This window comes from Nycticebus coucang, chromosome 1, assembly GCF_027406575.1.
Source record: "Nycticebus coucang isolate mNycCou1 chromosome 1, mNycCou1.pri, whole genome shotgun sequence".
Lineage (NCBI taxonomy): Eukaryota > Metazoa > Chordata > Mammalia > Primates > Lorisidae > Nycticebus > Nycticebus coucang.
In genome coordinates this window covers 76,751,433-76,777,298 of record NC_069780.1, presented here as the reverse complement: position 1 = coordinate 76,777,298, position 25,866 = coordinate 76,751,433, and the positions used below count along the sequence as shown (strand labels likewise).

The 25,866-nt window shown below is 34.7% G+C and overlaps 2 protein-coding genes across 5 annotated transcripts in view; one reads left to right on the top strand and one right to left on the bottom strand.

Annotated features, from left to right (window-relative positions):
- LRBA (LPS responsive beige-like anchor protein) overlaps positions 1-25,866 on the top strand; it is a 791,645-nt gene that overhangs the window by 444,093 nt on the left and 321,686 nt on the right. For all 3 annotated transcript variants that reach the window (XM_053582486.1, XM_053582498.1, XM_053582475.1), the window contains exons 38-40: positions 8,233-8,357; positions 16,492-16,638; positions 19,081-19,217. In XM_053582486.1, coding sequence (XP_053438461.1) covers positions 8,233-8,357; positions 16,492-16,638; positions 19,081-19,217 — 409 coding nt within the window. The remainder of the gene's footprint in view (positions 1-8,232; positions 8,358-16,491; positions 16,639-19,080; positions 19,218-25,866) is intronic.
- On the bottom strand, positions 12,796-25,296 carry MAB21L2 (mab-21 like 2). 2 transcript variants are annotated; one of them, XR_008378700.1, is made up of 2 exons: positions 22,884-25,296; positions 12,796-12,888 (listed from the first exon to the last, which is right to left on the bottom strand). XR_008378700.1 is itself a non-coding variant. In XM_053582609.1 (1 exon), exon 1 carries the CDS (start codon positions 24,257-24,259, stop codon positions 23,180-23,182), a length of 1,080 nt encoding a protein of 359 aa, XP_053438584.1. In that variant the 5' UTR covers positions 24,260-25,296; the 3' UTR covers positions 22,585-23,179. The 2 variants fall into 2 exon arrangements, 1 of the variants encoding a protein (XP_053438584.1); XM_053582609.1 differs by lacking the exon at positions 12,796-12,888 and having other exon boundaries at positions 22,585-25,296.

The window sequence follows — 25,866 nt, the reverse complement described above, 5'->3', positions numbered from 1 at the left end:
TGGGGTATGATAAAAATGTTCTAAGATTAGATTATGGTAATGATTGTACAATTCCATATATATACTAAAAACCATTGTATTGTACATTTTAAACAGGTAAAATTTATAGTATATAAGTACTATATACTTACGTAATATGTTATTTATATGTTATAAAGCTATTAAAAACAAAAATACAAACAAAAATTTCTCTTTATTTTTCATCCTCTGGACACATTAAAGCAGAATTAAATATTCTTACCCCCCTCTTTGCTTTGAATAGTCTTTGCTCATTTGTCTTTTTTGGCACTATTCTAGTTTGGTACTCCTATTACCTTATTTATTGTAAGGAACTGTTACTTCTCTGTTTCTTTTTACTGATCCTTTCCTTTTCTGTAACTTTTTAAATATTGGAATTTCCCCGATTTCATCCTCAACTTTCTCCTGTCTTTTCAATATACTTTTCTCTGGGTCTAACTCAATACTTAGAATAAACTCGATAAATTTTTGTTAGATGAATGTCTGAATTCAATGACTCCCAAGGCTGATAGATTAACCAATTATTACTTCAACTCTTTCAAGTTCCATAGTTAGATTCCTTACCTGTTAGCAATACATGCCTAGGTGGGGCATGGTGGCTCAAGCCTGTAATCTTAGCACTCTGGGAGGCTGAGATGGGTAGATCGCTTGAGCTCAGGAGTTTGAGACTAGCCTGAGCAAGGGTGAGACCCCACCTCTTAAAAAATAGTTGGGCACCTGTAGTCCCAGTTGGGAGACTGAAGAAAGGATTGCTTGAGCCCAAGAGTTTAAAGTTGCTGTGAGCTATAATGCCACAGCACCCTATGGGGGGACAAAAAGTGAGCCTCTGTCTTAAAGAAAAAAAAAAAAAGAAAGAAATATATGCCTAGATGTTATTAGGCATCCAGGATATGATTATTTTTTCTAACCACACTGTTTACTCTTCATTTATTTTAGTCAAATAGCATCTTTATCTCTTCACTTCCTCTTTGTTACAACCCTCAATTTTATTCTCATTATTTTCTTTTTTCTCACTTTTCATACTGCATGTCTCATGAATTCCTCAAATGTCTCTCTCCAATCTTCACTTCTAGGCTCCATCCTCACGGCCCTAATCCAGGCCTCTTTTATATTGATACTATGTAACATACAGGGCTGATCATATTGATCCTTTATTGTGAAAGCTCGTTGTTGTATCTGTTAACACTGATGTTAAGGGTAGCTAGTTTAGGTAACTACACAAGGCCTTTTGAAATCTGATTCTAAACTTAAGTTTGCTGCTTCAGCTTTTGCCATCTGGAGGATACCTTGCTGTGATTTTCTCTTTTTTTTTTTTAAACCTGAACCTGTTTAGGTAAAAGTCCCCTTTTATGTCTTCTTGCCTTCATTCATGCTCTTTCTTCAGCTTGTAATGTTTTTTCCATTTTGTCCAGTATATTCCTGTTTATCATTTAAGTTTCTGTTTAAAATTCATCTGTTCACTGTTTAATCAATTATTTATTAACTGGTTGCTTTGAAACGGTTACTCTGCTTGGTCAGTGAATTAGACACAAACCTTTGTCTTCTTGGAACTTACAAAATAGATACTCATTGAAACCTTAATAAAATCCTCAGTCCTCCCGGCACAGTTAATTAGTATTTTGATCATAGCTATAATAATAGCAAACAGATGTTGGGGGGGGATAATGTTGTGAAAAAATTTAACAGACTCTTACTATTTACCAATGGATAAGACTTAGTTTCCTCATCTTTAAAATGAGAAAAATAGTGTTTAATCATGACAGAATTGTTGAGGCTTAGTGGTGATAATGGCATAAAAGAGCACACTGTTTAGCCTAAAGCCATAAATGTTATCTATTTTAGTGTTGTATTATTTTTTATGTTTAATAATTTTCTTAGTCCCCTTGTGCCATAAAATAATTCTGGCAGAGCCTAGCATAATTTATATGCATATACTATGGTGTACATAGTTGGGACTCAGCAAATGTTTGATGGATTTTTTAATTAGATTTTTTTTGAAAGTATATCAGATTTGTCTGCATAGTAAGGGTACTGAGATTAGTTTTAAGGCTTCTGGTATCCCGTAACAACATTCATTTTAATGTTTTTTTCCTAGTTGTTAGAGTTTTAACTGGTTAATTACACTAGATTTGATGTTCTCATAACTACTTGCTCCCTTTTATAAATGCTAAGTAAAAAAAGAAGTGGTCACCAGGCTAATGGCACCCAGGAAAAGCTTGGAATCATTTCTTAAATAATTGCCTTGGTCACAAAATTATATTTTTGTAAATGTCCTAACTAGTAATTAAATGAAGGTGGGAGTCTAAGTGGCTCTAAAAAGCTAATAGAGTCTTGTGCCAAATAGTAACATGAAGAAATTCTTAACTATATAAATACAGTTTTACGTAATTAAATATATCATACTCTAGTGTCTCAATATAATAATGTATGATCCCCATGTCAGCCCTCAATAAAGAAAGGATTCTGCTTTTGAATATGTCTCCATGCTGGAATCCACACAATTGAAGGGTTATTTTTTGGTTTTATTTTTCCTTTTCCTTAAAACAACATAATGCACAGATCTCCTACACTTAATTTGTATTTGGTACTTGGTAAACCAAGGTTTTTGTTAATATTCCTTCTGTCTGTCTGCATGAAGGCATCATAGATTCCAGTTTGTGAGATAAAACATTCTCTTATCTTGTATCATACTCCATAGTACCTGACCATTATTTCATCAAGATTTATATAGAAAGTGAAATCCTTCTAGAACTTAAGCACTTATCTTCAAGCTGACAGTGCACTGATAACATTTACTGCTATTTAGGGGTTACCATTTATTTAAGTTATAACTAATATCTACCGTGGAATTTTTAATCTAAAAATATGGAAATGAAGGCTAACCAGATGTAGGAGTTAGAGAAAAAGTAACATAAAAATTTAAGAACAAAGTATGAAGTGTTAAAAATTTCTAGGATCTTTTGCTAAAAGAATTACTGACTTTTAAGGTCATCAAGATTTATCAGGTATTGTTACAGGAAAGCGAATAAGATAGAAAATGAGATTTTTTTTCCCTAATATGATTATGTTTTCACAGTTTTTCTTTTCAAAACAAACATTCTTTCATTGACATATCCAAGTTACATTAAAATGACACGAAAACTAGTGAGAGGATAGACATGCATGCATCTGACTCATTTGATAATAGGTACGAATTCATTTAGGTTACAGAATAATTGAGATACTTACAAAGCTAATACTGATTTCAGTAGTTAGCATGGTTTTGGAGACTACTTTCTAGATACTATGTTATTAAATTAGAATAATCTAATAAAGCAACATGAACTTAATGACTTCATTGAAATATTAATGTTTCTCTTAAGTATTTGATTATTTTTTTCTATTGATTGCATTTTGCCTGTATTTTTTGGCAGCCATGCTTCTTCCTTATCTGGCCCCTTTTTTGTATAGCAGGGAAATACTGTGTGATTATCAATGATAGTGTCTGAAGGGCCTTGTTCTGTTTTCTGTTTCCAAGTTTAGATTTAACTTTGGGAGAGACAGAAAGAAAGGAGCCTGAGCATTTAATGGGGAGAGGAAAAGGTGGGGATGTTCTCATAACACTTGGACTATGACATATGGAAATACACAATGAGCATTGCATAACTCCAGGGCATGCCATTTACACAAAATTTGATGTGAAGGGTGTCTCCTGAAGTTGTGCAGATTAATAGCCATGTAATAGAGCTCTTTTCTATCATAAATACTCTTTGAATTCTTGTTATTTATTTTCACACCTGCCTTCTCCATGAGATCAGGGGACATAATAATTCTTTTATGCATAGCAGCTGGCCTAAGGTAAAAATAGTCAATTGTTATTAGAAAATATTTTATATTTCATTATAATGTGTTCATTCATACAATGTTAATTGGCTAATTGGCTTGCTGTACTTTCTCTGAAGAAAATTCTTATCATTTGCGTGTGAAAAAATTCAGATTATTTATAGTTGCACCAAGTGTTAAGAGATCGACTCTGAAGCACACATTAGTTACTGATTATTCTACCTTTTCCAGCTAATTGCTATTAGGTTCATTCTTATTCTTTTGTTTTATCTGATCAAAATACTAGCCACAATGGGGATAGAAAAAAAGCTTAAGTTGTATTTTCTTCTAAAATTCTAACAATCTATTGAATTCTGTTCTTGTAGAACAAAAAATATATATTCTATATATTAGAATAGCATTGTTTTAGATTCCTTTGATGTAGATAGTATTAAAGATCAGCATATACCAATACATTCAAGTGAAGGTGTTTTAAAACGTAGAAAGATAACTAGATGACTTAATACTTAGACAAGTCCATTTGACCTACATCATAATTGTAGCCTCAGGCTTTAGAATTAGGCCAAAGAATGGAAAATAAAAAATAAAAAAGTTAGAAAGCAAAGTTAGAATATTTACTTTCAGTGCCATCCATAACTTTTAAAGACACATGTGTCTCTCTAATCAAAGATTTTAGTACTTGGAGGTTGTTTCCTAAGTGGGACTTAAGTGTAACATTATGTCTTCTGAAGGAAAGAATAAATATTCCAGATCTTTTAGAACCTCAGTTTACATTCCTACTTTGAATATTTTGAGGATCTTGGTGTAAAATAGATAATAGGTGATGTTTGGGAACGTGATGTCATGTAGTCTTAATGTAATTGTTTTGGATAGATACAGATGTTTAAAGGTATAGCTATATAAGTAATCTAGGTATATATTCTAAGGTCTCAGAATAAGTGATTTCTTGTTTTTGTCCGTGCTTAATTTAGTCAACAATCTGTTTCTGAATACAGAATTCTTTTTAATTTTTTTAGCCAGTAATACCATGGTGGTAACTAAAAAATGTTTAGTAACCTATTGGATCAGTATGCTAAATTTGCCACTTTTTAATCCTCTTTCCCCTAAAAGGGACTTCTAAGGTATGGGGGAGGGAGCAGGGTATATAGTACTTCTTAATTGAGATTGAAATCTTAAATGGATGATCCAAACTTACAGTAAGCTGATGACCAAAACTTGCATTTTCTCCATGATAATGTTCTAAAATGACCAAGTGTGCCTCATTGGTTTTTGGTGTTTGAGCTTTATACTGAGAGTTAACATTGAACAGACTTAGGGAGACAAACTCCTGGACTTTAAAGCCCAGGTTTATTACTCTGTAATTGACTTTGAACATGTTAGTAGTTTCATTCATCTGAAAAAAGTATTCATTTGAAAAAAGTGAGTATAACTTTTTCTCCAGAGAACATGTATTACTTTCACAATCAGAAATTGAATGATAACTCCTATTTTTTCAAATGAGAGTAATAGCAGTTGTTTGATTAAAAGTAAGTTCTTTGAGGGTTTAGTATCCTACATCTCAGGAGTGGTGCTTTATATGGAGAGACTCTCAAAAAAAAAAAAAGAAAAGTACTGAAATTGTTGGCTTCCTTAAATGATTTTTATAATCCCTTTTAGGTATGTGATCTGAAATAATTGATATTGCTTTGTCTTCAGATTATTCTTAATTGTTGTAACAGGATTGTGTAAGGAGATAGTCTTTAAGTGATATACCTTATCATGCTGAGATACGGAGTTCTTTGTTCTATTTCGATTGTGTCAAAGCATTTTTTGTATTTTTGGTACAATATTTATATTTGAAGAGGAATATTTGTGTAGTTAGAATAAATAGGATTTATCTTTTAAAACTTTATATTGTGTGAACAAATTCTCTGTTCCTGATATATTAGTGTTTTGTTTCAGTTAAATGTTACCCTTTTGACCATTTTTTGTTAGTGTGAAGGAGAACAAAAATAAACAGTATAGTTCTGTTTCCTCCTAATTAGGGTTATTATCCTTATAGATATTATCTTTGAGTTACTTAATAATTTGTGAACAATTTTATAATTCCTTTGATTTTTCTGCAATATGATAAATATCATTGTGCACGTGCCATAATGGCCATTGGATTTGAGTCCACTATCCTGCATTATAGTAGAATTGATTGTTGCCTAATTTAGTAATAATTTTATCATAGCAGCTTAACATCTCTTATAATTTTAATTGTTATCAAGAAGAATGACATCATTTAATTTGACTCAAAATGCAGAAGGATGGATGAATGACAAATTAATAATTTACCACCCTTGCATAATATTCAAGCATAGAGTATTAGAAGGATTGATGGCAGAAAAGGTTAACAAATTTGAGCAGCTTTCATTAGCTTTACATCGTCATATGTTTGTGGTGCTGACTGAAATAGGCTTTGTAGGAGATCCCAGTCTAGGGAACTAATTACTTGTGCCGATTGCTGCACTGATGAATAGACCCCTCATTGTATCATTCCCCTGAAGACGAGGAGCAGCCTGTGATTCACGACTGCATCCTGGCTGATATTTGATAATAATTTTAACAGATAAACGTAGGTAGGCAGAATGATGAAGTGCCTATCCAGGCTCCGTGACTATCAAAGCCATGCACATAGCCATCTGTGTAACTGCTTTTTTTCTTCTCACCTAAGGAGAATTTCATTTTATTAATCAAGTTCAAACAACTGTTATCTTTTGCTTGTTTATATATTCTGTAGGTTTTTCTTATTTATCCTTAAACGATATCATAATATTAGTTTTTATTTAAAACTTAGAAAGGCTAATGAAGAAAAATAGAATTAAAGAGCTCTTTGTTTTTTTTGAGAGCTGTAATTTCTGCAAGTTTTTTTATTCCGTTTTGATTATATCTCTTCCTTTTTACTGAAATCAACCAAGGAAATGTTTGAGGTGCTTATTGTCTCTTCAACATTTTCAGAAAAGGGCATGGGGTTCCTACTGTTTTAAAAATATTTTCTTTAACATACTGGTTGTTGCCTATGCTTGTATTAATCTGCGATAATTTTTAATTGATAAATATATTTTACAAACATACTTTGAATTTTTAGAAGATGACATCTTTAAAACATCAAAATAAGGACAACCTTTACCTTGGGTGTTTTGAGATTGTCAGCTGTTCAAGACTACTAATTTGTCAAAGCTGACAAGTACAATTTTATTAGCTCATGAAAAATAACTAACATTTTATTTTGCTTTAGTCACTCCTACAGAAGTTTTGATTATGAATAAATTTTGTATTGTTGAAACTTACAGGTGTTCATGCTGTATGTCTTCAGTGAGTACATGTATTCTGCAGAGATGTTTTCGTTCTATAACTGAAAAAACTTTATATTAGTGCTTTTCTTATAAAATATTTTCTGGCATGCTAAGTCATGATTAGTTAACAAGAGAGAAAGTTGAAATTTATATATTACCATATAAAAGGTCTATGTAATTGGGCAAAATATCATAGAACTTGAATTGAGTGAACCTTTTTTAAAAAAATATATTTCCAAAAGTATGCTTTCAATATGGCAATTATTGCACATCATATAGCATGTAGTTTTTAATTAAATATAAAAACAGACTACATAAAACAGAAATCCAATCTGATTTGCTTGAAAATAGATTGCTATTTCACTCTACAGGAATGGTTTATTTAAAAACAGTAAATGGAAGAGAAATGCATTTTCTTGTGTTGTTCTAAGCCTCAGGGGCTAAATGTAATGAATATTTTAAGAGATTATTTTAATTAAATTCCTGCACATCTAAACAGAGTAATATTTTATTATCACATACATAACCATGTAACTGAGATATTCATTAAAGTTAACACTTTCCGGACCAAGAATTCATGCTATGATTTACTGACCTTGTGCAAAAAGGCACAAATTAGGAAGAAAAATGAAGGGGGACAGACTTTGATTAATATAGGTAATGCTATACCATATTTATAATAGCCTTTTCCCTATTCTGGTTTATAAATGCAGCCACAGAGAAAGGTGCCCTGCTGAGGCTGAAATGAGGCTGAAATCAGAGCACATGCCACTAGAGTGTGGGGAAACTGATCACACTGTCAGCAATTCATTTCAAAATGATGTATTTAGTGCTCATTTCACCTTCCAAGAAAAGGAAAAGGAGCTCTTTAGACTAGAAGGTGATATTGTTATTTTCAAGGACATACCGAAGTTAAAGATTGCAGAAAGGGGAGTGTGAGATGGAGGGAGAATTAGGAGGAAGGAAAGGAAAAAAAAAGGCAGAGCAAACAAGGAGAGCTTTATGCAGAAATTCAGTGCTACCACGCTGTTTGATAATTGCTAACATATGTGGCTTCTCTGTTTCATTGTAGTCGTCCTCGTGAGTTCTGGCGCCTTGACTACTGGGAAGATGACTTGCGGCGCCGGCGACGATTTGTGCGTAACCCTCTAGGATCGACACATCCTGAAGCTACACTAAAAACAGCCGTGGAACATGGTCAGTGTATAAACCACTCCTTGCCAATAGCAGCAGGTACAGTACTTGGTAATGAAGAATATAACTTCATTATTACAAGGCACTGTAAAATGGTCCAATACCACATTTCACAGTTATTCATCCCAGAAAGAGAAGTTAAAATTTTTATAGTTAGTACAGGGTCTTATTAAATTATTGTGTCAAGTATATTATTTATTATGTTACACATACAAAGCTTACCATAACCCTTTGTTTCAAAGTACAAAAATTAAATATTTCTCCTTTTCAGTGACCCATTGTGCTTTTGAGTAAATTAGTCCAGGAAACCTGCCTAAAATCCATAAATATCAGAAAGACAGCATTTACAAACCAAATAGATTTCTAGGTTATAGTGTATATCAGGCATCCTTAAACTGCGGCCCGCGGGCCACATGAAGCGGTGTGAATTGTATTTGTTCACGTTTTGTTTTTTACTTCAAAATAAGATATGTGCAGTGTGCATAGGAATTTGTTCATAGTTTTTTTTTTGGAACTATAGTCCGGCCCTCCAACGGCCTGAGGGACAGTGAATTGGCCCCCTGTTTAAAAAGTTTGAGGACGCCTGGTGTATATACATGGTTTTTGCCCGTCCGTGGTATTTTAGCATGAGATTATGAAGTGAGAAAGATGGTAATAAATGTCCTAGTGTCTAGATACTTTCTGAGTTTTGATTTGTAGATGGTTGTGATAGATGGCTCATGGAAAAAGAGAATAGACATTGTTTTCATACGTTCTTATTCTACATCATTTTGTTATCAGAGGTTAACAAAACGTTTTTCCTTTTTTATTATAATGCATATAACTATGCTTCAGTTCAGTTTAGAAATCTGATAAATAAATTGAAAAACCTAAAAAGGTCCTTTGGATTTGATAATATGCTTTCTTTGATCATTGAGTTTCACTTATTATATTATCATTTTTGAAAGCCAATTAAGATACATTGATTAAAGGGGAAATGCCTCCCTGCACATTAAAACTATTTTAATTTTACAAAATACAGATTGGTCTTTAATAAGATGAGAAATAGTTTTAATTTTCCCTTTACAGGGTATTAGTTTAACATGTAGCAGCTTATGGTTAAATAGGAGTATGTGGTATACAAAATAAATGTTAAATTATGTTCACTAAGGATATTAAGAATTTAGATTAAAAGTCTGTAATCTTAGATTTGGCCTCAGTCAGGCAGTTTAACCTCTGCACTCAACCTTAAAGAGCCATTTCTGGAAGAAAATGTCCACAATATGTCATCAGATATAACACCAAATGTGACATCAGTCCTTTAAAATAAATGATCATACAGAGAATAGTCAATAACAAAGTGATCTAAAAGCAGTAATAGTCTCAGAGTCCTACATCTTCAGCTACAGGAGGTGGAGAAAGAGAAATAAGATGTGGAATTAATTAGGCCACTTTTGCTTTTAGGATGCGTATACTTTTTTTGTGATGATATGGATTTCTGGGTCATATTTTTGTTTCATTTTCTTTCCTTTTTTGTTTTTGGTTAATGATGCTTACATTGAGAAAATCAGCTTTGTAAGGGCAATTTTTATCCTTTTTAGCAAATAGCTATTACCATGCATAATTGATATCTGAATTTTAATTATTTTTCTGTCTTCTAAAATATCATTTAACAGTGAATTGTCAATTCTGAGGTCAGTAAATAGCAGTTAAAATGTTTTATTAAAAGTTTTGCTTTTTCTTTTATATGTGGAAGGGGAGAACATATTTTCTAAAATCATACATAGGCAAAACTATTAATCTTTTATTCTGAGAGAAGTATCAGGGACTGAATTTAAAATTTGTGGCACAGATTTACTGCAGAATTTATAATATTAAAACATATTTTTCTCAAAAATAGTAAATTTGGCTATTTTGAGAATTACAGGATTCTTAATAGTGAATAAATTTTAAATATTTTATTGAACTTTACCTTTCAAAATAATATTGTCCACTTTTTTAATGCTAAGCATCTGCAATAATGTTTGGCCAAAAATCATTTAAGACTTTTTTTACCTGTTTAGAAACAAATTTCACTCTGATTACTCTAAAAATGAAGAGATTAATACAATGTTAGTTATCTATATTTTATTGTGCATTTTTTAATTGAGAAGAAGAAACCAAGATAAACATTTTATGTGGTTTCATCCTATTTAGTAAAAGCTCATAATGATTAATATTTAAAACACTCCCAAAGGTTAAAAACAAATATTTAGATTTGAAATACATGTTTTAAAAAAATGAATCAAATGTGTAGGAGATGCTTCAGTAGCTCACAGTTAAGGAGAGAAACCATATTTAATATAACATTTTTTTAAAAAACAGATTATAGCTCTAATTAATCATACTTTGTATATTTTAAATAATAAAGAGACAATTCTGAAATTCAGCACATAGATTGTATTATGGTATTTGATGTCAGCATAATTTATGCTAATATATTCTATAAGCAAAGTTATAGTTGATGTTCAATTTTAATTTTATATTAATCTTGAAATTTCATCTTTAAATGAATTTTGGAGCATTAAGGAAGCTAATCAAAATAAACATTAAGAATCAAGTTTGCAAAACAAAATAATATGAAAAGGTAGCTGAAATTATAGAATTTTTAGTATAGATAAATACTGTGCTTCAGTGTTCAATTTAAATATTTAAAATAGATATTACTGAGGATAGCATAATTTATTTAAGGAGACAGAATATTTTAAAAATGCAGAATCTTAGAACATCATGAACTTACATTATCATTATCAAAGGAAGATGTCTAAGTAGAAGTGCCATTGGAGATTAGTTATGTATTTTTGTAGTAAGAGCCATCTTTTTTATAGATTGATTTGATTTGAAGGAAAGCCTCTAGTGTAAAGGTGGCAGAGTAAATACCGGAAGAGTGATGTTCTCTGTTTGGGCGATCAATACCAGCCCCATGACTCTACTTCTGGCTACCTTCTAGTTAAAAACAAATTTTTTAATTCTGACAATTTAATTGCCCTTCCCAAGTTCACATTAACTTGCTTGGGGAAAAGAGCTTTAGGTAATTTTTCAACCAGAGACCCTCCAAAGTGGTTATTTATAAAAGTCATGTTGTATTGGGAGATTTCTTTAACTTTGCAGAAACTGAGTCATATTTTTATATTAAAATTAATGCTTCATTTTAAGATTAAATATTCTTTATTGAAATTAGCAGCAACAAGTAAAACTGGATATTTGATTCTTAAGGGCATTTTCTTTGATTTTATAGCTTTAAAGTTTATTAGAAATCCATCTTAATGATTTGTAACATTTCTTAGTGTGGAGAGCCTGGGTTGGCAGTTATTTATTATTAGAGTATTTTAGGTCTGAGAAGAACCTAAGGCTAAAATCTAGTCTAACTTTATTATTTATAAATAAGGAAACTGAGGAAACAAAGTGCCAACATTCTAGGTAGATAAAGGACTAAAGCTGAGGTTAACTAATGATTAGTCAGATTTTCATATCAGTGTGCTGTACTGTCTTCTAAAGTTTATTGTTAAGTATCATGGGAATTCTGTATTTAAATTCAAGCTCATAAAAATACTTTAAGTGGGAGAAAGATTGGTTTCAATTCAATTGTTAAAAACAGTTTAGCAGTAGAATCCTATTGATTCAAGACATTTTTATCTTGAAGAGAATGTATTTGCTAATAGAAGTACAGTAGAACCTTCATAGTTGACCACGTCTGTACATTGACCACCTCCTTAAATTGACCTGGTTTTCATAGATCAGACATGCACCACGTGTCCATATCAGCCTAGGAGGCCTAGTTCCTTCTGTTGACAACCTCTGTATGTTTCCAGTCTCTTAGGTGGTCCACTTACAGAGGTTCTACTATACATAAGAAGGGTTTAACATAGTTTAAAAAGTATCTTGTAACAAGCAAATAGAATGATAAAGTAAGTCATTTGGTTTTCTAGGGATAACAGATCATGTAAAGATCCTAAATCATGCCTTTCTCCCATCACTTCAATAACGTTTCTGAACTTTGGGGCAACCCATGATCTACAAGCCATGCACTTGACTTGTTCTAATCATTCTTTGTAGTTTCACTAATTTTTCTAGAGTAAATTTTCTTGACCTGGAATGCTATGAAAGTAGAATAAAGGGGAATTAATTAGGATAGTAGTTGTTATAAGATACTCTTTATGTGCTTCACATCATAGTAAATGCATGTCCATATTTATTTTGTGTACATTTGAAAGGACTTTGTTACTTCAGTAGTAACCTTTTCCCCCCCAAAGTGGCTAATTCTTAAGGTATAAACTTATCTTAATGTAATATGTACTATTGATTATTCCAGTTCGTTGTCTCAGTAGATGTTTGAAAAAGATTTATTTTATAACATAGGTGGAACAGTCTTCTGTGTTCTTTTTCTATTTTAATTTTACTTACCTGGCTTTTTTAGAGAGATAAATCAATGTATGTTCAAAGCTAGGTCTAAAGAACTTGAACTTCACATTTTGAAGACCAGACTTTCTCTCAGGCCTCTCTTTGCTCTTGGCTTCTGTGAATCAAAAGTCATTTTTAAAGATGGCATTTTTTTGACACATTTCCCCAATTTTATGTAAAAATTACAGTTTAATTCTTAAATTAGGATAAATATTAAATGAGAATAAAAGGTGAGATTAGACAAAGGCATCTGTTAATAGTGATATAAAAAATTTAAACTGTGATCATGTTTAGTAACAATTTTATTAGCCTGAAAGTACCTAAATTGAACTATAGAATTGAACCAAAAGTATGTTCTGACTTTATCCTTAAACTTTTAGGCTAGTGTAGAATTTACTCATAGAAGATATCAAAATAGTTGATACTTGTTTATAATAGTTGATACAGTATAAGGCAAATGAAAGTTAAGAATACACTTTTCCCTAGTACATATAAATCTGATAATTATCTTTTATTTTATGCTTCGGAAAGTTTTTTTCTAATTTGAGGTGGGAGGAGAGTTCTTTAGCAGAAAGCTATTAGACCGCTGAGAATTGAACACCAGCGCATGTGGTGTGTATTAGAGTACTGTTGGTAATTTTACTGCTGCTAACTTAAAATCCTCAAGGGGGAGTTAATTACAGGAAAACCACTCTAAATATCAGTAAGCTGCATATTTTCCATGACAAGAGGTTTTTCAGTTGAGGTTGAACAATTCCAGAATCTGAGCTTGTAAAAATAAGTAAATAAATAAAGTGGGTGTGTGCATGTATACCTTTAAGTACTTAAATTTTTTCATAAACCTTTAACTAATGCAGAAGTTACTATGTTTTAATATTAGCATGATGAGAACATACTTTTTAAAATTTAAATCTCAATTGGAAGGAAAAACAAATTATATTTTAGTATTCGTTTAAATGAATGTGGATTTATTTATTGAGTTATTTAAAACCATTGTATAGTGCCACTGGGGACTCATTTTTTGTAAATGTTTGCAGATTAAAGAGTTTTTTCTTCTTCTTTTTTTTTTTTTTTCCTCCTCAAATAAGCTTGGTGGCTTTGTGTACTTCAGGACATGTATGGCAATAATTAGAGAAAGTAATGATCAAGATGTTGAATTTAGTCGTTTCTGTTGTGTTGGCATGTGTTCATCAAATTTAGGTTTGGAAACGAGTATTTGTATGTTATGATTCTGATTTAACCTTTTAAAATACACTATGAGAAACATAAAATTACTAAACAGATTAATGAGTTACATATCCATTCGTATTTGTACAGTGGTTGTTTTCATTTTCTTTCCCTTTCTTACATTTAGTGATTAAGAGTCCAGATTCTGGCACCATGCTGCCTGTTTTTAAATCCTGACTGCAGTTGTCATAAGGTGTATTACTTTGGGCAAGTTACGAGTTTGTTTTCTTATCTGAAAATGAGAAATTAGCAAAAGTTTATGAAAATAAAATACGTTAAAAATGTAAAGTATTTTGAATGCTTCCTGGCAATGGTTAAGTGCTATGTAATCTTAGCCTTATTATTAATATTTCTGCTTTGAAGAAGGAATTTTAAATCCAGGACAAAAAGAGACTGTAGAATACTGATTCTGTAGAAAAATCTAACTGGCAAATAATACGTTATTATAATTTACTTTATAACAAAATCTAGAAGACAGTTCTTTCTTTTGCTTTTCTTTGTGGCCAATTTATTTTTAGTAAAGTTGATAGTAAATTGGAAAAGACCTGATTTGGGCTAACTGTAGTGTTTTTTATTTTAGTGTAAGGAAATATAAATACTTGAAATATAAACAGTGGCATAAAAGCACACAACTGTGTTCCTAAAAATGAATGATTAACTGGCATATTTCTTTGTAGCTTTAAAAAAAAAGAAGCCAATTTAATTAGACACCTTAAAGTAATCTTTTCAAATATTTATCCAGATCTTCTTAAGGTGGGTAGCTTACTATGCTGTATGTGGGTATGAAAGAAAATAGAATTTTATTTATCCATAGAATGTATTCAAAGCTAAATAGAGAAAACTTATTCTCATGACTTCCTTATTTAATAGAAAGCTCCTGTCTTCTTTTAAGTAGTGCCTTAAGTGTTGTATGTTAATGTTATACATGGTGAATTCACAATAAATATAAAAAAGAAAAATGCTTTACCTTTAACATTATCCATAAACATACTTTTTAAAACCAAAGAAGCTTTGGGCTGCTGAGTTAACCAGGTCACACACATGATGTTTGTTTAACTATTTAGAATAAATTATATAGATCTATATTACTCATGTTACTGCAGACTGCTTTTCCTTTCTGGGGTTTGGGCCTTCTGCCTAGGCTGAAACTGCATTGGAGCAAAAAGCCTAGCCATCAATTTCCATATCAATAGCTGCAGACTGGTGGCTCAGGTGCTTTACCTCTGGGATTCATTTAGCTGAAAACTAGGAATGGCTGAAGTGTAGTGAAGATTTTTAACTTTCCCTCATGTGACACCATTTTTTAAAATATGTTAGGAAAAGATACACACATGAAATTTTATAGATCACAGTCCAGAACTCAGTGTCTGCTTTTCTTAAATAGGAAGCTGCTCAAAAGTATAGGAGTCACCCTGGAGGGATGTGGGATTTTGAAGTCAGTCAGAGTTTTGAGTTTCAGTGTTTTCTCCTTTCAGTTGCATCTCCGTTCCCCTTTATGGTCCCATTGTTGACTTATATGTGTTCTACAGAGCTGCTCCCTAGATTTGGTATTCCTTTTCCCTCTTTCCTCTTGTACTTGCTGCCTTGTCACACAGTGCCTGAGAGTCTGGTGGTGCTGCTGCTCTTTACTGGCTACTCCAGTTCAGGCGGCTTGAGGCCCCTTGTCTGCAAGCCTCTCACTCTGGTCTTTCTGTTATGTTTGCCCCCGGGGTGCCTTAGCCCTTTAGTTTAAACAGGCAGAGGAGGCAATGTTTGCCCTCCACTTAGTTTCCACACTGCTTTGCTTTTGGATATTTGTATAAGGGATGAGGTGGTTAAGGAGCAAGTGTATATGTGAAAACATGGGTCAGGACAGTGTGAAGGAAGGAAGGCGCAAGAATGGAGTAAAGAAGAGAATGCAGCTTCTCAGAGCTGATGTAGTTTATTAGTGTCAGATATGGCTTCAGTGTCCAGGCCTACATTCTCATTGGCTGTAAGTCTTTCTTAGCTTAGACACTTCACACTTTAGTATTTTCTTCCACAGCCGTTCTTCAACCTTTTCAAAATGTCAGTATGATATTTTTTAGAAATATGAATCAGTCATTTGTATTTTTTGGTGTTAAATAGTTACTTTCAGAACTAGACTCTGATTTTTCCTATTCATGAATTCCACTCCCACCCCGAAAGATACACACATGAAAGATACACACATGAGCTTGTGAACCTGCTCCTGCCTGAAGTATAATAAGTAAATAAATGGTTCGATGAACAGTGCAGGGGTCAGATTTAATGGGATTAAGGTGCTTGTTTAGGGTAATATTAGACTGAGTTGGGGGATTGAGTTTGTGGAATCAGGCATGTTACCAGCCCACTTATTCTCCCCACTACCAATGACTCTGTGTGTATAAAAGATTGATCATCTTTGGCCACCTACCCTTACCTCAGCCCCTACCCCTCTGCCAAAGTGCTCTTCCCAGAGTTGATGGACAGCTTTGTTTCCTTTTCATTTCAGCGGCAGATGAAGATGTCCTTGCTAAAGGAAAACAGTCCATCAAGAGTCAGGCTTTAGGAAATCAGAACTCAGAAAACGAGATCCTTCTGGAAGGCGACGACGATACTCTGTCATCCGTGGATGAGAAAGATTTAGAGAATCTTACTGGTAAATTCAATGCTTGTGCAAATATTTTAGCCAGCTCTGGGACAATAATCATAACTAATTGCTTACTTTTTTAGCTGTGGCCACCAGGACTAAGCATATACCCACAATTACATTATTTAGGGATTGTTTTTGTTCCTTCAAACATCTTTTCCCCTCACCTTCTACAGTTTTTATTTCACTTTTCTATCGCATTTCCTTACTGTCCTCATGTTTTCTCCTTTTATGAAAAATCGCCACTGAAAAAGAAAAAAAGCTTAAAAGCAGCAACAACAAAACAAAATTGCTTCACCCATCCTATGGGAGTTACCACATTTCTGTGAAATTGGGACTATAATTAAGATTCTGCCAGTTGTTTTGTAAATAAAGCTTGGAGGCAGATGAGGGATTTGCTTTGATATACAAGTCTTAGTGATCATGGTGCATTTGCATTTAACTGCATCAAAAAATTAATTCTAAGAATGCCATGCTGTTTTCATAAGATTCACATATTTTGCTTGATGTAAGGAAGTTTGATTTGTACTCTGCAGATTCTCAGTTTTACTTCCCTTATGGGAAAAATTCTCTTGTTTAGCCTAAAATTTTAGTGATTCACTAAATGGCTTTTCTCTTTAATCCCATGGTTCTTTTCTTCAAAAAGGAAAGTCTGAAAAATTTTGTAGTTTCTATCAATGAAAATTATACAGTCTTCCATTTTGATAATTTTAGAGAAAAACCATTTATTTGGTGAAATCTACATGTGCTTCCATGTAACTTGATAATAAAAAAATAGAAGATGGTATCTTTTCTGACAACTGGGAACCTCTGTAAAGTAAAATAACATTAATTGGTTGGAGTAGAGAATAAGGTGGATACTGCTATTCTTAGTTTTTCCTTTACATCCATTTCCTTCTTTATTTTGCTTCTCTTCTTGCTACTAGTAATACATTCATACAGTAATAGAGGTGAAAGGGGAGTTTAATTATATAATCTTGACAATGGCAATAGGATTAAGAAGTAATCCACACTAATAAAGTGGTGTGGTTAGAAATGAAGTGGAAATTGTCAGGGGTCTTCTGTAGGACCTAGGCTGCCCGAGCTTCTGCAGCTGTCTGCTTACCCTGTAATTGAATGTCTGAGAGTGATTGAAAAAATGTTATTTCTTCTCAGTATTACATGCTAATGTACAGAGGGCAAAAGGAGACAGCAAAAGAACACATAGCTGCTTATTTCATCCATTTATAGGGATGAGCTTTGGGAAATCATAGCTGTTCTACAGCTATCTGCTACCCATCTGCAAACACAATGTATTTGTACATTGGGAATAGAGGGCAAAACCTGCTCTGATCTCCACAGAGCATCCCTTCTATTGTCCTACTGGCACACATTAAGATTGATGTGAGATTAAGGACCATCACCCTTCTAACAATCGATGGAAATGTCAATTCATCTGAATTTTGAAACACTTATTCACCCATTGATTACCTGAAGCAGGCGTACCTTGTTTATAGGCACTATATTAATTCAGAACTGTAAGTGCCAATCTTTTCTTCTGCCGTTTTCTTCCCCTGTAGAATTTATACAATGAGGAATTGACATGAAATTTCAAATTCTTTCTACATCTGTGTCTATATATATGTGTATGCATGTATATATATATAGTATGTATATAATTATTATTTTTAGTCCTTATTTTAGGTTCAGCTCTACTATATACTGTTCTATCTGTGGTGAATCTATTGTTTTCAGTAGCAGTCTGATTTGTCTCTTTGATAAGCCCTATGGAGATTTGATTATTCCAATAAAAATTCATTCGCTTGGAAACCCGCCCTCCAGCTGTTTACTCCCAGAGTCCCTGAACTACATTTGGAATATTAGATTTGGAAGCATTGAACAATATTTAACAGTGGAAAGGAAGGCTTAGAAAAGAAGTATTTTTACAGTCTTTCATGGGGTAAAATTGTTATGGAAGGTTTGTGTCAACCTGGCACAAAATCTTTAACAGAGAATATGGTTTAGCATTTCCTACTTCATTAATAAGTTAGTGATCTTTTTGTAGTCATGCTTCAGCCAAACTCTAAGCTAAACCCTAGCCTTCATTAGGCTTCTTTGCTCCTGGTTGTTGTATCATGTTGTTTGATAGCCTGAGGCTTATTTTCTAAATGGAATGTGGATAGACTTATTTAGGCAGAGCCACCTTCTTACCTAGACACTAGGTCAAAGTTTAGCAAACTTGGCGTAAAATAATTGCATCCTAGTTTACTATTATCATTAACTGCCTATTATAAACGTTCTAGTATGAGAATCCTGACTTTGCATTTTCAGGAGGATTTTGAGTGGACAGAATATGTAAGATGACCTGGTAGGCAATTTAGTACTAAAAGTAAGGATATAAAATTTCTGGTCAAATCGATTTTTTGAAAAATGTTATTTGAACTTGTTTGACTTGTCTTTTCCTTTCGGCAGGTCCTGTTAGCCTGAGTACACCAGCTCAGCTTGTGGCCCCCTCTGTTGTAGTAAAGGGTACTCTCTCTGTCACCTCTTCTGAACTCTACTTTGAGGTGGATGAAGAGGATCCCAACTTCAAAAAAGTCGACCCCAAGGTGAGAAGACAAGGAGAGGGTTTAATGATGAGATGGTGGCTGTTGTTGGGTAAGATTGCCTTTGGTAAATCTGATAGGGTTAGTTTGAATTTCTTGCTGAATTGTCTTGGCGTACATGCAATGTAGTTGTCTATTTTATCTTATGATTCCTTACTAATTAGATTATTGAAGTTCATTCAGATTCAAAACCAATTTCTACTTTATTACATTTATCATTAGCTCATGGATGGGAGAGAGAACCTTGGGGAACAGCTTCTGTAAATATATTTTGCCTTCTCAAAAAGTCCAAGGTGAATTAAGACACAAAATTCAGTGAGACTGAGAATGGAATTATTTTGTTTAGCCTTTATGTTTTCTGGATATAATACCAATATATCACCCTCCTTGCTTTGTCTCCATGACTTACTACTCTGTCGTGTATGCAAGCCTGTTTTGTATGTGTGTGTGAGATACCTCTGTTTCCCATTACCTTTAGTAGATTTTACAAGGCACTGTGTAATTTTCTATTCTTAAATGAAAATGCAATTTCCCTTTTAAAATGTATTTCTGATTACCTTCCAGACCTTAGCAACTTAATTTTTACTAAGAAACATTTGTAGCATAGTCATAAAAGCCAAAATTAGGTTTATTTCATGAAAGAGAATGATAAATTAGCTCTGAGAAGAAACAGTTCTTTAAAAATGAGTAAAGCAAGCAACCTTATTTTAAGAAGAATAAGGTAAAAAAAAAGTAGTTTAAATATGGGAAAATTTATTTTATGGACTGATTGTGTACAGTTTCACACACATACACACATTTTGAGTGTATTGGTAGGAGGTTCTTTGGTTTTAGAATCATGTGAGTTATTAAATCTTAATGATTTAGAAGCATTTCAAAATACCTCTTTATGAAAATGTTATAATTGTATTAAAAACTTTATAAATAAATAATTTCTTGTCATGTGCATATTTCTAGCACTTTGTTTTAAGATTGTTACCTTAAAAAGATAGGATTTGGTAGACTATATGACAAGAAGGCTACAGTGGAACTGGTTGTTTTGAGTTTGATGATTCAGCTAATACATTGTAGAAAAAACTTTAATTCTGAAATTATATCAGTTAAAATGGTTTTCTACTTCGTTGCATGGCTGAAATGTCTGAAAATGTATTTTCGTGGTTTTTTTAAGCGAAGAAAAGACTACCAAAATAACTCAAACTCTCTGATTCCTGATAATTTCTGAATTTAAGAGAGGCTGGGATTTAATTCAAAATATTCTTATGCTTTTGGATACACATGGTTTAGAGTCTATAATTTTATCTTAAGGTATCTAATGAATTGTTCTCAAAATGAGAACATCTGTCAATCTTTGAGATTAGGTTCTTTGAAGTTATTTGCTCCTGTGAGGGCAGTTATAACTTCTATTTTTTCTCTGATCTTATTTTATACAGGATCATTAAATTAGTTTTTTCCCTGTTGCTTGTAAGATACTGAGATGTTTTGGCCAGTCATAGAAATGGTCTTATACCACTGCAAACCTGCCTGACATTCCCGAAATCAAAACTCCTGCCAATTTATATTTTTAAAAAATTTCAGGCAATTATTGAAAATTTTTTAAATTTTGTATAGACATTAGTGCTTTAAGGTGTTTTGTAAATGTGGACATTTATGTTGCCTCAATGTTTTTCCTTTTTTGCTGATACCTGCATTAAATAAGAAAGAAGAAAAGATACTGAATTTGGGATATTTTTCATCTTGTCAAGTCTTAAAAAAATGTTTTCTAGGAATAGCTGGGGAGAGCCAGGTGTCTAATGCTATAAATACCTTCCTGAGTTTTAAAGTATCATTTTAATCTTTTTAACTAAATATTGTTCCTTTAAATTATTTCATGAAAGTATAAGCATCTAATGCTTATTTTGGAAATGTTCTTAAAATTGAGAGCATTTTCCCCAGAGACAAAATTAGTTTTTATTATTTAAAAGAATTAGTGTATTTGTCTGAAGCACTTAGTATATGGTGAGTTTGTTCTACATCAATAGGAAGAAAGACTAGAAAAATAGATATAGTATACGTTGAAAGAGTGGAGATGATTTCAGAACTGATAAGATCAAAGTTTATATTTTTAACACAGGACTGTTTTTACCAGGGGATCTTACAACTTAAGCCTGTTTGTCAAGTGAACTAGACTTCAGATCCCTGAGCAGTTTTCTTGTTTTTCATCTATCTCTGCTATCCTGCTGCTCATCCTTCCATACACCCCCTTTCCCCACTCAAATTTCTTCCTCTGATCTTTAAAGTTGCTTTTCTAGAACATTTTTTTTCTACATCTTTCATTCATGGGTTTCCTCAGTAAAGTAGAGCTGGGCTAATACAAAGGATAAATTTTAAATATTAAAGGGTAACGTCTGACATACATTCTATACCTGTGCTTCACCATTAGCATAGCTAATGGAGTTACTTCCAACATACTGAAGAGAAACCAATTCCTTTGGGATATTTTCAGTTTTACTAATTTAAAAAAATTTTCTAATCATTTGTTTCCTGGCATTTAAAATAAACCTTTGTTAAAGTTGGAACATTCAAATGAGTATATTGGATTGCTACCTTAGAAAAACACCAAGAAGAGGAAGGTAAAACTTTGCCTATTTGTAAACGCTTGAAATAATAATTTTTCTTTGATTGTAAACATGGTATTAAAACCTTTTTGTTTATTTGAATTGCATACAGTATAATTCTTACAGTTTCATAAAAAATAATCCTTATGGCATTTATAACTAAGCCATTTTAAAATTCAAGTTATTTATAAATCTGAATTGTTCATATCCCCATTTGCTGGGAGAGAGAAATACTGCTGTAACCATTTTATTTTTTTTTTTGGTGTGGCTGATTTAATAATTAAATTTTTATTCATTAAAGCCTGAAGAGGAACAAATGGTTGATGGAAAAGTACCAACTGACTTTAAGTATTTGGAAAAGATTTATAAATATTTCCTTTTATTTAGGCTTAGATTGTTTTAAAATTATGGCATAGGAAAGTAAATATCTTAATTTTTAATGTGAAAAATACTTTTTTCCTCTTTCAGAAATTGAGATCAAAATCTGTTCTTTCACAATGTTTTTCTGTTTTCAAATGTGAAGTAGATGTTACTGTTAATATCAAAGTCCACAGAAAAAATATATTTTTTGGTCCAGTAAAATTAATACTTTCTCTTCTAAGGATTTTGGTGGGAACTCGTGCATTTAATTCTACAAAATGTGCTGTATTTTAAATTTTGCAAATCAGAGTTTAAATGAAAGCTTCTTGCATTTAGTTTTTCAAGTTCTTATCTTTACAGTGTAAGTTTTAAACTGTGATCTCACCTGCCTTCATTTAAGAACAATCCACAGTCAATTACAATGTAAAGTAATATTTTTATTACTGTCTTCAACAAGAGGGCTTTAGGGTAAGGGAGAGGTGCAAGAAAGGCAGGGGCACAATCTGACATTGGCACTGAGATACATATAACATCAGTAAAACTTTTTTTTAAAAAGACACATTTTACATATAGTTAAATAATTTTTCACTTGGTGACATTCAGGCAACCAAAAAAAAAAACAAAACACACATGAGAGGGAGGAAGAGAGAGAGGAGAGGGAGAGAGAGAGAGAAAGAAAGGGGGGAAACTATTATACATTGATTTGAAAATGTACCTTGGATTTCATTTTGTGGTGGCAAAGCCCGATTGCTTCTTTTGTGTGACCCTTTAAATTCACATTGTTTGGAAGAAAATGATGACTTTTGTGCAAGAACATGATTTGTTTTGGTTAGTTTGCTCTCTTTTTGTTTGTTTCTTAATTAATGAAGGTCTTCAGCCTGATTCCTTTTCCTTTCAGGTGACTTACATAAAGTTTGTGTCCCAAGTTCCTGCTGTTTATCTCTGAGTTCTGTGTTGTGTGTTTGAGAGAGCACGCCCGGTTTTGTTGCTTTTCAAGCAGTCCCCAGCACCCTATAGTTTGTCCAGGCTTTTGGGATTGGTGAGAATTTCCCTGGCCAACCTCCAGGTCTGCTTGGCAGCGCTTTCCAGGGCCGAATGGGGCTTGCCCTGAAAGAGGTCGAGGTTGGGCAGAAAGTAGTGAGGGCAGCGGCGGCACTGCAGGCAGGAGATGAGCTGCAGCAGGATGCCGTTGAGCCGGTCGCCCAGGCACGACTCGTCCCAGTCCGTTTCCCGCGGGTGTTTCTCACATTCGTACAGCAGCAGCGTCTTCATGTGGTAGTTATTGAGCGGCTGGCCGGGCAGCTCCAGGTGGCGGTCCCGCAGGGTCTTCAGCACCGAGAGACACTTGTTTCTGCAGCCGCCCATAAGCAGGCGGTTCTCCGCCTCCCCGAATTGCAGCACCCAGGCGTCGCTCTCCGCCGAGCTCTGCTTGCCAGTCAGAGAGTAGCACTCCTTCGAAAGCAAGTTGAACCCTTCGGCCTTGACCTCCGCCACCCTGTTGGGGCCGGGCCACGGGATGTGAGGCATGGGCCACTGTGCCGCGCTTCGAGGCCAAATCCCTGTGCACTTGAACGCCGGCGTGATTTGCACCACGTAGCGCTCCCTGATGCGCAGCTTGACCTCGCTGGTGTCGGCGATCATCTTGACCACGTCCCGATAGCTGCACTTGTCCACCGCCTGGGCCACCAGCGTCTGGAAGCGAGAGCGGATCTTGCGCGCAGAGAGGTAGCCCGACGCCGTGATGAACTCGACCCACAGGGACATGCTCCGCTTCCGCCCGTCGCTCAGTTTGAGCACGGCGCAGCCGGGCAGCGAGCCGTCGTCCACGAAGTTGAAGACGCCCATCTGGTTTAGGTAGAGCACCACCTCGAACTCAGTGGGCGAGATGACCTCGAGCCCCTCGTAGCGGGCATCGATCTCACTCAGGGAGCTGATGAAGCGAGGCTCCTGCACCTCCACTTCCTTTAGCACGTCCGAGACCACCTTACAGACCTCTCGGATGGTCTTGGCGATGGCCGCCTTGCGCGCCTGGCAGCGCTCAGTGTAGTATTTATTGAGCTGGTAGACCAGCTTGGCCTGAGCGGCAATCATGTTTGGGCACAGGTCCGGGCTATACACCGGCGTCTCGCAATACGTTGAGGGATCCAAGGCTCAGGCACTGGTGGTGGCCCTGCGGCTTGGCTTTCGGAAGAGGCGGTGGGCTCTGGGTTAAGCCCCACTTTCACTCTGGTTTTCCACCTGGGCTGACCGGCTGATGCTGTAGCCGGCTGGCTTTTTCTTTTCCCTCTTTCAAAATCGTTTTCTTTAGCAGAAAATTAGAAAATGGCAATTTTTGTAAAAGAAAAGTACCTTCTGGGACTATTTTGCTTTCTCTTGATATGCAAATAAAATTGACGGTGAATGGGGCGGGATGGAGGTAGAGGAGAGAGAGAAAAATTCAGGTTACCAAGACGTTAGGCTCAGATGTCCACAGCCGAGATTGACCAGAAATCTGGAACTATGAAGTCTTTTAAGTGCCAAAGTAAATTTAAAAATAAATGCAAAGCATTTAGTGGTTCATTCTTAAACTTCTCTTCCTACACTGGTAGGACTTCTTCACCCAGGTAGGTGAGCGCCTTACTCCTCACCCTGCCCTGAATGGTCCTTGTAGGATGTAATTAATGCCCAGACAGCCGCACAGCGCAGCTCAGTCCGCGGCACTCTCTCGGAGGCTTGAGGACTCCCCACAGTCTCAGCGTGTTGGTCTTGTCTCTTCTTAGGGGGTCGTGTTGTCCTCGCAGTTTTCCTCTTTTCCTACTGGAGGCGTTGTTTGGACTGGGTTGATTTGTTTGTAGTGGGTTCTTCTTGTCTTTAGGTGCAAACCGCTATAAGTTGTTTGATATTCATTTCTGCTTCGTAATTTATACTTTTGGCCCTCACAAAATCTGTTTTTGTGTGATGAAGTCGTTGCTTGCGTTTCATCTGGGGTGTAGTTATAACGATTCAGGGTTTTTCTTCTCCTGTAGGCTGCTTGTACAGATTCCACTTTCTGAGTCGTCTTTCCCTGCTCCCCTCCGACCTCAGGCTCTCCTCTTTCCCTCCTCCCCTTTCCTCTTCTCCCTTGAGGTCTGTCTCCCCCTCTCCCTCGCCTCTGCGCTCTCGCTCGTTCTCTCCCTCCCTCCCTCCCTCCCTCCCTCCCTCTCTCTCTCTCTCCTCTCCCCTCTCTCTCTACCTCGCTATTTCCTGGAGTTATTTAGTTTATGAATGGTCCCAGGGCCATCAAGAACGGGGTGGAGCTTCAGTTCCTACAATCGCTATCCGAGCTGTCAGTGCTTTAGCCAATCCGAGAAGGAAGACAGGCACTCTGCGCCAACGGTAGCCACCACTGCTCTTGATAAAGAAAGGGGGTAAAGAGAAAAGTAAGAAAATAGAAGGAGATAGTGGAAGTCAAACATGCGCACACATTTTACAGCCCCCTCTTCTTTATCCTCCTTTATATCTTCCTTTCTTATCAATCGCAAAGAAGAAAAAGTCTATATAGAAGGGACTTTCCTGGAGATGGCTGGAATAACGCGAGAGAGAGTAGCAGTGGTTCAGAAAGGTTCACTTTTTTTTTTTTTTTTAATTCTATCGACATTGTGCAGAAGGTGCAAACTCTAACAAAATTACTTTGGCTTGAAGGCAGATGGGAGGAGAAAGAAGAGTCTGGGAAAGGACCT